At 42.0% G+C, this 16,883-nt stretch overlaps 1 protein-coding gene across 1 annotated transcript; it reads left to right on the top strand.

Annotated features, from left to right (window-relative positions):
- Positions 1 to 2,245: 2,245 nt before the first annotated feature.
- LOC143416598 (zinc finger protein 16-like) lies at positions 2,246 to 16,044 on the top strand. The gene is made up of 3 exons (XM_076882016.1): positions 2,246 to 3,111; positions 6,413 to 6,625; positions 15,088 to 16,044. The coding sequence occupies exons 1-3, from the start codon at positions 2,364 to 2,366 to the stop codon at positions 15,792 to 15,794; spliced, it is 1,668 nt and encodes a 555-aa protein (XP_076738131.1). The 5' UTR covers positions 2,246 to 2,363; the 3' UTR covers positions 15,795 to 16,044.
- Positions 16,045 to 16,883: the final 839 nt, after the last annotated feature.

Below are 16,883 nucleotides of genomic sequence, written 5' to 3' on the forward strand. Positions count from 1 at the left end.
GAGCCAGTGGCAAAGGACTTTGTAAACATCACGGACACTTTTAACCTTGTGTCTCATTCCACACATAAAGGCGGACACACTTGATCTTCATTTATGTTCTTTTCTCAACTTGTGATGCAGTGTTCTCTGATCATGTTCCTGTGTTATTTGAAGTTCCTCTTTCCTGTACCACAGTTTTTTTTAAATATGTTTGATTGTTTGTGCTTTTCTTATTTGTGCCTATACCACAGTTGAACCGCACTCTCCTGCTCGCTGTAGGCGCCAGTATACCCTCTGTATTGCTTCACGACATCATCACAGATTCAGCCACTACCTGCTGCTTCTGGCCATTTGCACTCTACTCCTGCACTCCGTAGACATTGAGGGTTCTTGGGAGGGGTTGAGCTGACACCAGCTGTTGTCTGGCAAACGGTCATTGGCATCATGCCCCCCACCCCCCTTCGCCTCTCTGGGGCTGCAGGCTGGCCCGGTCGGGGGTCTGGTGGGCTGCTCTGCTGCTGCGTAGGCTGGGGTAATTGTCATGCTTAGTACTGGCACAAGATGGTGCTAAACATATTCTAAAAATTCTAACTTTAAGCACTTATTCCCTAAATCCAGTTTTTGAGAGCAGGGCTCCACGCTTCAAATAGTCTTCACACATGTGGAGTTTCATGTCCACTTTAACCCTGCATTTCAACATACAACTACTTGTATAGATGCCCTTCTCCACGTTAAACAGATAAGGGCATCTATTGCATTTTAAAACAGAGAGGGTAGACAGATACTTTAATATTAACATATCAATGAAAAAACATCGTTGGCTAAATGTACAACATATAAACAGCTTTTTTGCTAATACATAATTCATTTTTAATCATCCTGTAGATATATACAGTGAACCATGTCACACAGTGCTCCCTTAATTTCAGATGTGCTTTTATTTTAAAGTAAAATTTACTTTTTAAAAATATGATGTAGGCCTGTGTTTCTGAGCTGATTAAAAGCTTTGAAAAGCGTTGTTAATCTGTAGAGCCAGCACCCCAATACTGGAAATCTGAATCGGCTCTTTGTTTAAGAAATCCTAATGTTTGCTCCTGTGAGTATTACCGGTACCCAATAGTCTTTGAAGAAGTTAGATGGAGCTGCTGGGTGAGGGGACTCCCCCAGTTCTAACTGCCTCTATCCTCCAGATGTCTACCCTGCCTACTCTGATAAAAACCCAGTGGTCATGAATAGCTTTGCAGGCCCAGTATTTCACCAGCCACACTGTTGCAGAAGCTCCCTTCTACATAGGTGGACTTGGTGGATTCAATTTAGTGGCTTGGAAAACTAAGCTCCAAGGTGATACTGTTTATTTAAAGGCTAATACTCAGATTTTTAAAAAGGGAATGTCCACAATTTAGACTTTCTGAAGATTGTTTTAGTAAAGCAATTTAGCAGGAGCAAAGCAAACAACAAACCAAGTAATAATAATAATCACATAATAATCAAATGACTTGAATTATACTTATCTAATTAACCTACTCTAAGCTAACACTGATTTTGTTCTGATCTTTGAGAGGAGAGAGACTGAGGAGAGAACAGGCACGCCTTGGCCACCGACGCACTTATGTGTCTTTCATGCTGATAACAATAATAATCCAACAGGAAAACAGCAAAACTTGTAAATTCAGTCCATCAATAATAACATTGATAGAGTCACTAGCGTTTTGTTTTTATAAGGTGTTGTTTTTATGTATCTAATGATATTAGGATTCAACTGTATTGTATAAATACACATGTATAAATACGGGATAGTAAAATACAGTTTGCATCTAATCAGAAGTGCAAGAGCAGTAAGTGCAACAGGAGCAGATTATACACAGAGTGGGGGGATAACAGGTGGGAATAGTTATGAACAGATTATGTACAAATAAGTATACAGATGTTTATATAGAGACAGCATATACAGATGCACTGATATGTCTTTTGTTTTCAAATAGATTTTATATGGTATAGTTATGTGTGAAATAAATATAAGATCAGTTCCATTCCTATTTTCACTGAGTGCAGTGCATTCGTTTCCTGGTGCATGCTTTTGGCTTATAGTAATTCATGTAAACTCTGATATTGCTGCAGCTCTGTTCTGTGTCTGTCAAGTACCACGTGTCGAAAACAATACTTCCATTCACTCATTTCGAAACAAAATGGGTAATGAGCCTACATCCAGACAGCTATTCGGCACGAAATGCTTTTATTTTGAAAATACATTTCCGGCAACAGTCACGTTAAGTGAGGCAAACCTAACAATCCGACCGTCTCTCAGCACCATCCAAACATTAGCTTGCTAAATAGCTTCCAGCTACCCAAACTGAAGAAAACCGAGCGCTCCATCCAAATAATCTATGAGTCGCAAACGAAACCACAGTTTCACTGAAGCGAGCCTGTCTCCTGAAGCCCACGGCGTCTTCATGGAGCCTCCCGGGTCAGTAAGTGCAGCTGACGGTGATTTCGTGGAGCTGGAACCCGACGAAGAGCTTCTCTGCTCGGTTAGCGACATCACTGAGCACCTCGGGAGAAACATCACCGTAGTGCTGGAGACTGCGTTGTCCGAGATCCGTAAAATGGTCAGCATCCGGATAAGAGTATTGAAAATGGAACTTCGCGAGAAAAGCGAAGAAATCGAAATGTTAAAAGCACAACTGGATACAGTTCAGCGGGATGGTAGGGACGCATTTCCTGGCGTGGCGAGCGTAGAGCCGCCTGCAGAGGCTGGCTTCAAGAAACATGACTTCAGCTCTGGAGCCAAGCACAACAATATCGACCCACGGAGAGCCAAAGCGCTCATGTCTGGTGTGAAGAAGGAAAATATAGACGCCATTTGTCACTATCTGATGAAAGACAAGAACTCGAGAGGATGTGCTGAAATGGACGGAGACCAGAGCGACCAGGCCGGTGACAGGGAGGTGCGCCAAGGGCCAGACCCGCATTCCCTTAACTTGTGGTCGGACAGCGGGATGGCCGGGACCGTGTCTATGCACGTAGATTCCGAGTCCACCACAGATGACATCTTCAGCATGCTCCCTTCCGGTAGCAAGCGAATGTATGAATATGAATGGATGGCACCAATGGAATACACTTCAGACCTGAAAGGTAAACACACATAGACGTAGTCATAAATAATGCTTATTTACTTATAACTTGATGACTAATATGACTACAGAGCCAAGTACGTGTTTACCACAATATAGAAACGTATAAGTGCTTGAAGTAGTTCTCCAGGCTTGTTGAAGGGCATCCAAGGCTCTCCAACTCCAAATGCGTCCTAAAGCATGACTGAGCATGCGTTTCACACGCGAACCTCTCATGAACTCTTCTGTGCACATAGTGACCATTTTTGGCACTTTTTTTTTGTAGTGTTAAAATGGGAACAAATTATGTGTTTTTGCAGTTTGCTGCTAAAACAAAATAACTAATGACATCACAAGCCCAGCACGTTCAGGGTGCATCCTCCTGTTGTCCACGTGGGGACAGTGTTTATATTGCAAACTGTCTTTGGTAGATTTTTTTACCAGCGTCTGTGACATTCAACAGTTGGCTCACTGTTTGGATGCACAAAAGAAAATAATGACTACACTACACACTAACTACACACTAACTACACACTCCAAATAAGCAGAGTGTCACAAAACTTTTACCATCACGCTCACTCTTCCCCTGGTTGGTGTGGTGCATTTTTCCTACAGAAATGGGGAGTGACATGTTTGTTTTTCCTTTGTTTTTCTCACAAGCACTTTGTTTGTGAGGGCTTTCTTTAGAAAATCCCATTTTTACCTTTTCTTATTGCACTAAATGTGACGATGCATTCATGGAAAGCATCGTGTAAATCATTTATCATAAGTCTTATTGTGCTTTACCTATCAGCAAAATAAAAAAACTGGTACATATTGGTTCACACTTTGGACAAAAGTTGAAACGAGACACTGCGAGGTTGTGTCATTTTAAATCAGTCATGTGATTTGGGGGCCACTTACTTACTAGGGGTGCAACGATATTCGTATCGATATTGAACCGTTCGATACAGTGCTTTCGGTTCGGTACGCATATGTATCGAACAATACAACATTTGTAATTTATTTTATCAACTTTCCTTCTGACGATGCTGTCTGTGTTGAGCGCTCAGTGAATCTGCGTTCGACTACTCCGCCTAGGCTGCACTGTCGAGCGCAGATCCACTGAGCGCTCAACACAGACAGCATCGTCAGAAGTATGAGCGCAGGGCAAGCTAGCGAGACAGAAGTTAAGCTCTCCTTGCAACATTCAGATCTGGCGTTTGGAATTATTTTGGTTTTCATGTGACGTATGACCCTGAAGGTAAGCGAGTCATGGACTAAAGTAAAACAGTATGTTGGATGTGCCATGCAATGCTCAATTACATGGGTGGGAACTAGTGTGTTAGCGCAGTTAGCTCGTTAACGTGTTGGCCGTCTAGCCCCATGCACGGAGCGATCGGCGGTAGCTCGTTAACGGAGATTTGCCGTGTTGTGGCGTTAAGGTTATTTCAACTAGATTAACCTGAAAGCACTAGTGGGAACACAACGAATATGACTGCACATTTACGCCGACATCATCCTAGTGCAAAGACAAAAACAACAAGCATGCTACTAACTTTAGCCGAGTCATTTAGACAGCTGTTAGCACATGATTCTCCTTATGCTGCTGAGAATATAGCCCAGAAGAAGCGGATAGTATAGCTTTTATTTTGGAAAGAGCCATTTCTCTGTAATAAACTCTCTTTTCCAAAGATGAGTGATTCCTCAATCAGATACAGGGCTTGCAATATCGCTAGCCCGACGTCCTGGAGCTAGCGATTTTTTCAGTCGGGCTACCAAAATCTATCTCTTCCCTGCCCGTCGGGCTATTGTAGGAAGGAAAAATATATGTCAATGCTTTTGCATTCTTTCAGAAATGTAGCTGGGTAATTATGTCATTGGCATCGGTGAGCCACTGTCAATATGTGACATATTGAAATCGCGTTTGAATTTGCGCTTGTTTTTTTGCTTTCACTTTGCAATCGTGCGAACTGTGTATAGAGAGCGACAGTACTGATCTGTGAGTGATGATAATTTGTGCACCAATTCCTCTGACATCGTCTTATTAATCGTTAGCTTACTATGCAAACATGACAAGTGAAATCTCCCGCAGCTTAAACATGTGAGAGGTTGATCGCGCAGAGAATCGCTGAGCTTATGTGAGTGCGTGTGTAAAAGCAGCAGCATATATATTTTAGTTCTGCTGAGCCAAATAAGACAGGTCGGGGTGAAGAAGTGACAGCCAAAGAAAAGCTTACCACAAAACGGAGAAGTTATGACAAATCAGACTATAAGGCAAAAAGAAAGTGCAGCTTTATGGTTTCATGGACAAAAGAATTTCTGTGGCTGCAATATGACACCTCTCAGGCAGGAGGCTCCGGTCCATTCGCACCAGAACCTCTCGCCACAAGAACAGTTTCTTCCCCTCTGCTGTTGGACACATGAACAATAACCACATGACTGTCCCCGCCACTCACACATGACCCTACGCTGTGTCACTGCATCATTTCATGTCTGGCACTGATCATCACCTGCACTCATGTATATATCCTTCTACGTAGCACTCTTAATTCTTATTCTCATGTATATATCTCATGTATATCTCATGCACATATCTTTCTTTCTACATAGCACTTTAATTCTTATTGTTTGCACTGAAGCACCGCAGCAAATTCCTAATGTTGTAAACCTCAACATCTGGCAATAAACCCATTCTGATTCTGATTCTGATGACGAGCTAAATAACCAGGGGTGCACATAAGTGGTCCGCAGGTGCGCATTCGCTGTCAAAATAAAAAACGCGCACAAGGGTTAGGGTTAAATTTAAAAACTGTACTTTTGAGTTAAAATATATATTTATAATTTTAATAAATGACAAATTAAAAAGGCATGAACATTTTTTTTGTATCGAAAAAATATCGAACCGTGACACCAAAGTATCGAACCGAACCGTGAATTTTGTGTATCGTTGCACCCCTACTATTTACCCTAACCCTATACAGGCCTCTATGGGGTTAGGTTAGTGGTGCTGGCAGACCACCTGACTCCAGGACATCACCATCAAGCACAATCATTACCTTTTTATGAACAGCATAAAAATGTAATACAATAATGTATTCATACACTTCATGATAAATTTGATTTCCATTGTTGACTTTTACTTTTCTGCAAATTCAAGTTTTGTATTTTAAACTTAATTGTTCAAAAATATCCAATAATATATCAACATTTTAGATCTGGACAGTTTTGCAAGTAATAAGTCTTTATATTGATTTGATCTGTTGTATCAGTCTATTTATATGGTGAGCACTGGCTTGTAGAACATTAATATTAACCCTGATTTTTCTGCTATTGTGCCACAGTTATAAAGGAGCCTGATCATGAGAACGCCTGCACCACTGAGACAGAGAATGATGGGAATGAAGATGACTCGACCACGAGGGAGGGGTCGATACCTGAGCAAGCACAGACTCCGCTGTCACGTGCCCAGCCTTGCGACTTCTCTATGGAGCCTCAGAGCTCTCCAGGGGAGGAAGGGAATCCTTTGGAGGACTGCACAGACAGGCCTGAGGCAGGTGCGAATGTAGCGAATTATTTTAAAACCCCGTACTTATTGCATACAATTACAAGTGGCATATTGCAATACCAGGTCAGTGTATACAGCTGAACTATAATACTGGTGGTGACACATAGATAGGTTGTCTGTCATCAGTGACAGAAACTTTGATAAGAAAATAACTTTCATTTTGTGCACACTAATAAATGCAGCTGCCTGGTTGCTGCGCTCGGCGATGAAATTTTGTTTAGTGTTTATGTCATAAATGTTATCGTGAATTTATTTGAAACACTGTGATTTAATTTCAAGGCTAAATCACCCACCTTTAAGTGCCAGTTCACAACAATAATCAACTCAAGGCATGTTGTGTGGTGGACGTTTCAAATAACGACTGAAACCGACAATTTCAAACTAAATATTTACTTGATGAAAATGCTGATGTTGACGAATAGCAAGGAATACATAACTTTCATATTCTGCACATAACCTTCATAACATCAGCAAGAGGCTAGCAGCAGCACTAGGATAATTCCCTGCATTTCAAAATAAAAACACTTCCTGTCTATACCTTTCACAATAAAGCAAAAATTATTGTCACTAGCAGTTTAAACATAGCTGCAGTTTATATATTCACTGTAATAAATGACAAGAAGAATAAGCTGAATCAGCTGAACCCAATATCATAAAGTGTCATTTAATTTCAATTCACAACATCCTCACCCCCCCATCAGCAGTTATTCATCAGTATCCAGCTACCTTACATCTCTAATGGATGTGATAGCCGAACAGGTCTCTTCAGCAAACTTCCTCACAAGTGCGAACATTACATGAACAAATGCGTTCATCACTCCCTGGGAATAAATGCTATTTTCCCGATCCTCCAGGTTTGGGAGGGTCAGATATTGTCTCCAGTCAAGACAACATCTCCCACTTTCAACACTTCAGAGCAAATCCAGAGCAGTTCACTTCAGAGCCGTCTGTCAAGTTGTCACTGCCAGTGGCTCCATAAGCTGGTTAAGAATCTCTACCCATACTTCGTCCTCGACCAATGACCCCCCCAGCTTACGTTGATCGTCTGAGATAGGGAAAGTGTAGTCTTTGGCAGAATAGAAGTGAGTCTCCCCCAAACGGACCTCTGATGCATCACTGTATATATAAGAAAGAGGTCGGGAATTCAACATGGCCTCTACCTCAAGTAAAGTAGTTAACACCTCAAAGTTCAGGACTCATCAAGAATGGATGCTCTCCGATGCATTCATCGCAGTATGACTGTGTATGACTGTTAGATAGTAGGCACTTAACGACTTAGAAAACGTGCTTGTGTGGTGTGGATGTGGGTTTGATTGGGTGAAAGAATTAGTTGTATAAAGCGCTTTGAGCTTTGAGTGCTTTTCTACTCTATCTGAGCACTCAGAGTAGAATGGCGCTATATAATAACCACTCCATTTACCAGATGTGGGGTTCAACACCTGGCCCTGTGGTGCAGTCAGAGTAACAGAACTGAATACGCTCAAAACTAGAGACGGTTGCGGATAGAGCAGGGTAGGACTGGGCGATATATCGAGTTTTTTTTAAAAATATTGATATATTTTCATACGACATATAAGATGTGACAATATCGTTTATATGGATATAGTGTATGTTACATTATAACTATTCTTGTGGCACCGTAAGTTTGCCTCTCTTTCATCCACTTTTGTCTCTACGCAACGTTACTCGGCCTCGCCTCTCCTTCACTGAACACCACTCCCCCTCCTCCCCCATAGCTTCGCCTGCAGGCAATGACAAGATGGACACGGCAAATCTCCGTTAACGAGTTACCGCGGATCGCCCCGTGCATGGGGGTGGACAGCGTCAACATGTTAGCGAGCTAACCGCCTAACACCATGGCCTAGCATGGCCTAAAATCCTTTCATTTTCTCATAAATTGACAGCGCGCCTTATGTATGAATTCTGGTAGTGCTTGATGACCGCAAACTGATTTTATGTGGTACACAGCGCTCAGCAATCTGTCAAATGTTTCAGTACGACTTTGCTAAGCTACGGAGCTGCACCGCTTGATGAATTGTTGGAGCATTACGGCTACCGAGGAGCCTCGCGGAGTGTTACGTACTGTGCTTCAACGTGATATTACCGTACTGTGTATAAGGACCATAAATGGCACCTGTTCAGAGACGTGGTTATGAAGCGGATTTCAAACTCAAGGCTGTCAGTCACGCAGTAGAACTTGGGAACAGAGCAGCTGTGAAATCTGTCTGTTATTACGCTCAGCGTCTGTCAGTTTACATTTTGACTGCACAATTGTGAGCTTTTTGTTATGCACAAAAACAGTTTTCTTTTATTTATGGAACATTATTATTTAATAAATGCTCATAATTTATTTTTGAGTAATTTCTTCATGTACATCTACGCTCTATGTTAATAAAAGTGCCTGTGTGACATCTGGGACACAGCAAAAAGAACTCTGTTTTTGTTCTTACCTTATGGCTTTAAAACTAAAATATCGAGATATGAATTTTGGGTCATATCGCCCAGTTCTAGAGCAGGGCACTATGACCAAAAATATTTATCACCATATACATTTGAAAATTTGCGATAACGATATAACTGACGATATGATTGACACTAAACAAAATACTTTACAACTCCACAACTTTATTAGTGCAAAAAAAAAACCATCAGTGTATTTTCACTTAAACAAGCAGCTGTTTTTTATGTGCATTAAAGTTATATAAACATTTAACATTGCAAATGCAAATTCCTTCTTGACAGTTTAACCAAAAGGCATTTCCAGTGGAAATTGGCCGACTTATCCTCAGCATAACCATGTATAATATCCACTAAAGTTAAAAAGAGGTTATGCACACACAATACGGTAACATTATGTTGAAGCACAGTACGTATCACTCCGCGAGGCTCCGCCTACGATAGCCGTAATGCTCCGACAGTCCATCAAGCAGTGCGGCTTCGTAGCTTAGCAAAGTCGTACTAAAACATTTGACAAAATAGTGCTTTGTTGTGTATCTGACGGATGAAAGCTTAACCAGTTCCACACCACTGAAGTTGCAGCATTTTTACAAACCAATTCTGGTTCATCCGTTTCATTCAACGATCCGCTTTCGCCCTTCTCATTTTCCATCGCCGCCATGCTTTTTCCGCCATGTGCGTATGAAAACAAAGGCACTGCACATGCGTCATTTTCTTATTTTTGCCCAACATTATACCGGTATTACCGTGAACGGTATGATATGGCCCAGCCCTAGTTGTGGACTCTCCATTATCCCCCCTCACCTTACTCAAAAGCACTGTGTCTGCTGTGGAAACCTTCAGGTTTCTGGGATCCACAGTCTCGCCTCAGGAACTGTTGATCCAGTCTATAATCCAGTCTGTTCTCTGCTCATCCATTATTGTAGGGCTTGGATCAGCCACCAAACAGGCCAAGACCAGACTACAACGGACAATGAGGTCTGCAGAAAAAGTCATTGGTGCTGGTAGGCGCTACAGAGCACTGTATGCCAAAACAAGAAGACAGCGTCTTTCTATAGGCCATCACTTTGATGAATACTTACTACATTCACATAGTCCTGTACCAGTCATAGTACAGGACCATACCTGCTGAAATCAAAGCGTACTGCATACACTGTTTTGTTCTTTTGTATGTAATTACTTATCCATCCCTTATTTATCCCATAATTTCATTCCAACATTTTTGCTCTCTGCACCATACGTGTTGTTGTTGTCTTTGTATACGCGCGCACATACGTGGTCAATAAAACTGATTCTGATTCTGACATTTCCACGACCACCTCATTTGTGTGCACTGTCTGTCCACATAACTCTCAGATCTGGTGATTTTGTCCCATTTGCACAGATTCATGGCTGCGTTTGACAGAATCTCCTTTGCTGTTGTGGTAACCAAAAAGGCCTTCTCCACAAATGGTAAATGGACTGATTCTTATATAGCGCTTTTCTACTCTCCCGGAGTACTCAAAGCACTCTATACAACATGTCACATTCACCCACTCACACCCATTCTCACAAGCACTGACTCTAAACTGAGTGCTTTTCTAACTACATTCACACTCCGATGGATGCATCGGAGAGCAACTTGGGGTGAGTATCTTACCCAAGGATACTTGGCATGCAGACTGGAGGAGCCAGGGATCTAACCACCAACCTTCCAATCAGTAGGTGACCTGCTCTACCTCAAGAGCTACAGCCACCACATTACATGAACTGCAACGGAAACGCTTCATACTGCCTGAGATGTTTTCTTATGGTTGCAGCTAACAGGAATAGGCCGGCTAACACACCAAATACCACTCATTCACATGTCTGTGAAGGTTCTCAGTCATCCAGGTCATTGTAGTCAAAGGAGCTTGCAAAGAAAAGCGTCTGGACTTCTTTAAGTTGCTTGAAGACGGGTGAGAGGTGAAACGTCTTCAAGCAACTTAAAGAAGTCCAGCCGCTTTTCTTTGTAAGCTCCTTTGAACACTCATTCACATAATGCACAACTCAGTTTTGCAGCCTTTGGTTGGAGGTCCATCAAGCCACAGAAACCAAACAGCATGTGTGTCCTGTTGTCCTAGAGCAGGGGTAGGCAACCTTTTTGATGACGAGTGCCATCTAAAATTTCCTCAGAAGTCAATGTGCCATATAATTGCATTAGCAATAAATTTAATAACACTATATTAACAGTTGCTGCGCTGAGCGGACAGCTCCTGAAACATTTGAAGTGTCAGAATGTGGAAATTTCAACATTGCTTGAAAAAACTGACAGCTAGCAACGTCCCTCTCACCAGTAGGCTAAGTGATTTTTAGCCAATTACAAGTTGAATCTGGTAGTTGGGGTTGTTAGCTAAGATACCGTCATTAAGAAGCGGTACAACTAATGTGTCTATGCGAGCTAATTTGCAATGTGCACCGCTGGCCCGGCCATTTATTTTTTAATTCACTGCATGAAAACAAACGCTGTGGTGACAGTGATGTACAGTCTTGTTGGTATATGTATGATTTCTATACATTTTACATCAGATAAAAACTTTGGTTTAAGCTTCAGATAATTATTTAATAAAAGCTAGATATTTTAAATGAAAATAAGAAAGTATGTCTTTGTGCCCCCCTCTCCCTGTTAATGCCCTACCTGGCCCCCTGGCAAAACTTTCCTAGACTCGCCCCTGCACAGTTACCAGCTGTCAGCTACTTAGAAAAGGATCCTGGTGTTATTTCTCAGAAACAGTTCATAACTTCCCTTCAACTCATTCATGTCACCTAAAAGGTAAACCTGTTTCTCCATCACCTGCTCAGCTCTGATGATTCAGTAAGGACATCTCCTGGTTTCATCCTCATGTTTCCCTCTCACCACATATCCAAACCGATATCATGACCAGCAGCTTTACAGCTGTGGCTCCAGCAAACATCAGCTGATACTAGAAATTAATATTAAATAAATTCTAACAACAGCTGATCAAGCTTAAACGTGCTGCTGTTGTTTAGCGCGACATCCGCTGGTTTCCTCTTTCTGGCGCAAAGTCAGAGATAAACAAAGGAGAGACGGGACTTGCATCAGAAATACCGATCAGCTGATCATTGATCAGTTTCATGATTGAATGAGAGAAGAAAAGGCAGCTGACAGCGTAAAGATTCAGAATGACTCCAGCTTTGTGTCTTTTTTTCATTCTAGCTAAAGTACAGGACAAACTGTGTTCCTTTTCAGCTCAATACGAAACGCTTGATATTTTCTCTGAATACGTGACGATTCCGTTTTATACGGCATGGTTGGCAACCCTACTAACTAACCTTATGAATAAAATAAAGTTCACTATTAGTAACATCATAGCACCACCCAGCTGTATAGAAACTCCGTCATGCTAGCTAGTATGCAGTACGAGTTATTGTAACTGACAGTAAAAAGTCAGCACAAGGAAAATAAACTCCACCTAAACTTGGTTTATATCTGACCCAGATAGACTGCAGGTCATAACTTCTTACCTGAAGTTCAGTTCATTGATCAATGGTCATGAAAATTTGCATAATTAAGATTAAGGAACTGACCTCCCAGCTCATTGTTCCTTCAGTGGGCTGGTTTCAGTCATCATGCAAATGTACTGTTTATAAGATTGAAAGCTGCAGTCAGCTGAGACTGAAAATGCTACGTCCAGATGAACAGAATCAACTTTTGGAGAACAATGGAAAATGCATAACATGAGGAAAGACGAGGAGAAAAAATAACTCAAACAGGGAGATCAGTTTGAGAACAGAAAAAAACACCTCAGCACATGAATCAGCACATCTCACTACATAGAAGACATAAGCTTCGAAGGCATTTGGAGGAGGGGGGTGATTGTAGGTCTGTGTCAGTGTACATGCATATGTGTGCGTATGAGTGTGTGTGTGTTCCGTGTTCAGCCGAGAGAAAGTGTCCCTTCACCCAGTTAGACAAAAGTCAACAATCTTCGGTCGACGCGGGTGGCCTTGAATGAGGAGGGAGAAAGTCACAACACAGTCTTGTTATCCAAAGGAGGATTGTTATTCCCGTCAGCTTTTGCCTTGAGCATCCAGCTGGCGCCATGAGATGAAGATGGTAGTTGTTTTGGTTAGTGCGAACAAACTGCTTCCAATTTTACAGTTGGTCTAATGTCTGTCACTGGTCACCAGGTCTCTCAATTCGTGTTGTTCTTCTTCAAGATGTTATCCATATAGCAGAGCCATGAGCTTCTCCAAGATCTTATCCATATAGCATTCAAAAACACAGTCTGAGTACTCACAGCCCTGTCCATCGTCTATCATGTCGGCCAGCCTTGTGGGATTTTGAACAGCTGTAGCCGCTTCTTGTTCTTCAGTAAGCCAGGTCCAATCAGCCAGAACTCTGTTATCGTGGTTCCGAATTGGTAGATGTCGTTCACTGTCCTCCATCGAGAGTGTCGCCAGACACACGACGCAACTTACCATCAAGTAGCCGTCAGCAAACGTCGCCGCAGGACAATCAGGCTCTCCCAAGCCCAGGAAGGTGTCAGTTTCATTAAGGGACCAGTTGATCAAATCCATAATTCTTCTTTAGGTTTTTAGAGAACCAGTCTGGGAGACTCTCTTAGGGTTAGAGAATAAGCGAGACTATACAATAGACATGAGAAGCCAAGCAGGAAAGACAAGGGAGAGGGAGAAGGAGAAAGTGTGACCGCCTCCATCAAGAGCCAAGAGAAGAAGAAGAATATAGAATAGGGCAAATTATTATAAACCTTGTTTGTAAGGAGCAGGATTTTCAATGTAATTCTAGATTTAACAGGGAGCCAATGAAGGGAAGCCAATATAGCAGAAAGCTGCTCTCTCTTTCTAGTCCCTGTCAGTGCTGTCACTGCAGTATTTTAGATCAACTGAAGGCTTTTTAGGGAGTTTTTGGGGGAACGTGATAATAATTCATTACAGTAGTGCATTGAGAATATCCTGTTAAAAAAATGACTCCTAAATTCCTCACACTATTAATGCAGGCCAAAGCAATGGCACCCAGGTTAAAGATCTGGTTAGATATCATATCTCTAACATTTTTAGTGCAATGACCTCAGTTTATCTGAATTTAGGAGCAGGAAGTTAGAGGACATCTAGGTCTTTGTTTTTAAGACTTTCCTGCAGTTTAAGTAACTGGTGTGTGTTATCTGGCTCCATGGATAGACAGAGCTCAGGATCATCACATGGCATTAGAAATCTTGGAGTCATTTTTGACTATGATATGTCCTTCAGTGCATATATGTAGGACTGCTTTCATCCATTTGTGCAAAATCTCTAAAATTAGAAATATTCTGTCTCAGAGTGACATGCATTTATTAGGCTGGACGACTGTAATTCGTTATTATCAGGATGTCCTAAAACTCCCTGAAAAGCCTTCAGTTAATCCAAAATGCTGCAGCAAGAGTACTGACAGGGACTAGAAAGAGAGCAGATTTCTCCTTTATTGGCTTCCCTTCATTGGCTCCCTGTTAAATCCAGAACCCTGCTCCTCACATACATCTCATCAGTCAGTGGACTGGTTCATTCACACAAGCACTTTTTCTATATTGTTTTTAACAGCATAGTTTGTGTCTAACGTTCACCCTTACTTAGTATCTTGCACAAGGATATTTGGCATGCAGACTGGATTGAACCAACAACCTTCTGGTTTGTAGGTGACCCGCTCTACCACCTGAGCTGCAGCCACCCACCTTATAGGACCATATCACCCCATTAGAGCACTTCTGATTTGAGACTTTCTTCTTAGAGTAGTTACGGTATCCAAAGTCATATCCAGTGAGGATGCAACACTATTAACAACTAGATCTGGGGGAGCTCAGGTAGCTGCTCTCCTCTATGTTGGAACATGTCATCGAAGACGATAACAGTGGAGGAATTATATCTGTAAACTTAGTTACAGCACTTTCAGACTGTAATGCAATTTATTCCCTACTGCTGTGTTATTCATCATTGTAAATTTAACTGTCTTTGTTTCAGACCAGCAGTTATCCAGTCACACCTACATCTGCTCAATGTGTGGAACCTTCTGCCCTGACTCTTTCTTTCTGGAGGAGCACATAAAACTAATACACTCAGACTCTGCTGGAGCCCTGGCTCTCCAGGCACTCCAGTCCACGTCCTCCACTACACCCTCCATGGGAGATAGCAGTGGTGATTCCAGGAGGGCTGGTGGGAGCCAAAATGAGGGAAGCACACAATTTGGGTCTGTTGCAAGCATCAGTCAAGGAGGGGGTCCTATAAAAAAGGAGATAAAAATTGAGGGGGGGTATGAATGTGGGGACTGTGGCCGCCGCTTCAACTACCTCGGCAACCTGCGGCAGCACCAGCGCATCCATACTGGAGAAAAACCCTTTGTGTGTCCAGAGTGCGGGGAGAGATTTCGCCATGCAGCCCGCTTAAAAAGCCACAGGCTAATTCACAGCGGTGCCCAGAGCCCGTTTCCTTGCCCTCAGTGTGGGAAAGGTTTCTCTGTGCTGTCAGGACTCAAGAGACACCAACGGGTGCACACTGGTGAGAGTCCATACGCATGTCCTCAGTGCGGACGGCGCTTTAAAGAACTGGGAAACTTGTACACCCACCAGAGGATTCACAGCGGGGCCACACCCTACCGCTGTCAGCAGTGTGGGCGCAGCTTCCGACATCTGGGCACCTACAAGAGTCACCGCTGCACCCCGGGACAGTAATCGGCCTCTGCTTCTGCTCTCCACACTCCTAATACTATGAAGTCTAAAATGTAGATCAAAGATAGATTGTGATCCAGAGTTTGACTCATAAGTCGTAATTTCAGTGTTCTCTGATGACACCGTGAGGACGCTGGACATGTGAAGATTCGGTTTTATGAGATGATGCCCCAATGTTCATGTTCTGTTATATTCATGATGGAGATGTGCTTAATGAGCCTCAGTGTCTTGAATAAACTGACCTCAAGGCAAATACATTGAATTGTTCTTTAGCTTTCAACAGTATTGCAACGCCTTCATCACCAGATGAAGTCTGAAATTCTCTGAGAATAATCGGAAACCACCGGCAAAATGATTATTAAGCAAACCACTGGTACAAGTTACCTGTCCTGCAGTGAGATTGGTAAAGTTTTTTTCAATGTGTATACATTGAGCTTGGAAGTCCTATGGTGTATAGTGTATAGTATGGTGCTTATAAACATGACGGCAGGTGTGTCATAGCTAAATTCTCAAGAACCTGCTGTCTCTAAAGTCACTTAACTACTTCCTGAAGTAAAGCACAACATATTTTTTAAATTTAAAACTGCTTGAACAGACACAGAAACTTGTCAGCTTCTATGTGTAACAGGTAAGGTCCTAGATTTCTTCCTTTCTAATGATAAGAATATCATATTCACAGCCACATTTCTAAATTATGGCAAAATATTATATTTTTAAACCGGGTTTCATTTTGTCTGTTGTTAGTATTGCATCCACAAGGTCACATATCAGGCAAGCCTTTGGCTAATTCTTTTATTTATTTATTTTTTGCCATAATGACAAGTTCACCTGACATTGAGAATTAAAGCTAGAGTATAATTTCTTTCTGGAGTAGCTGCTGGTTCGCAGGTTTTGCTTATCAGGACATAAGAAATCATCTGGTCCTTTGCAGAGGGTTTGATTTTAGATTTGAGAAGTGATTCTACTCTACCGGAGTTGCAGCTCATTGAACATTGTACACACATCAAGAATACCTCTTCAGTCATTAAAATAATTTCATTTTGATCTGCTGACAAATTAAGGCGATTTACACATCTCTTTTATTAGCGTATA

The sequence above is a fragment of the Maylandia zebra genome, linkage group LG3 (assembly GCF_041146795.1).
Source record: "Maylandia zebra isolate NMK-2024a linkage group LG3, Mzebra_GT3a, whole genome shotgun sequence".
Lineage (NCBI taxonomy): Eukaryota > Metazoa > Chordata > Actinopteri > Cichliformes > Cichlidae > Maylandia > Maylandia zebra.

Bases quoted from the DNA above. Each gene is read 5' to 3' on its own strand.
- LOC143416598 (XM_076882016.1), top strand. From the start codon at position 2,364: ATGAGTCGCAAACGAAACCACAGTTTCACTGAAGCGAGCCTGTCTCCT. The intron at 3,112-6,412 runs GTAAACACACAT...ATTGTGCCACAG, and splicing joins ATACACTTCAGACCTGAAAG to TTATAAAGGAGCCTGATCAT. The intron at 6,626-15,087 runs GTGCGAATGTAG...TCTTTGTTTCAG, and splicing joins CACAGACAGGCCTGAGGCAG to ACCAGCAGTTATCCAGTCAC.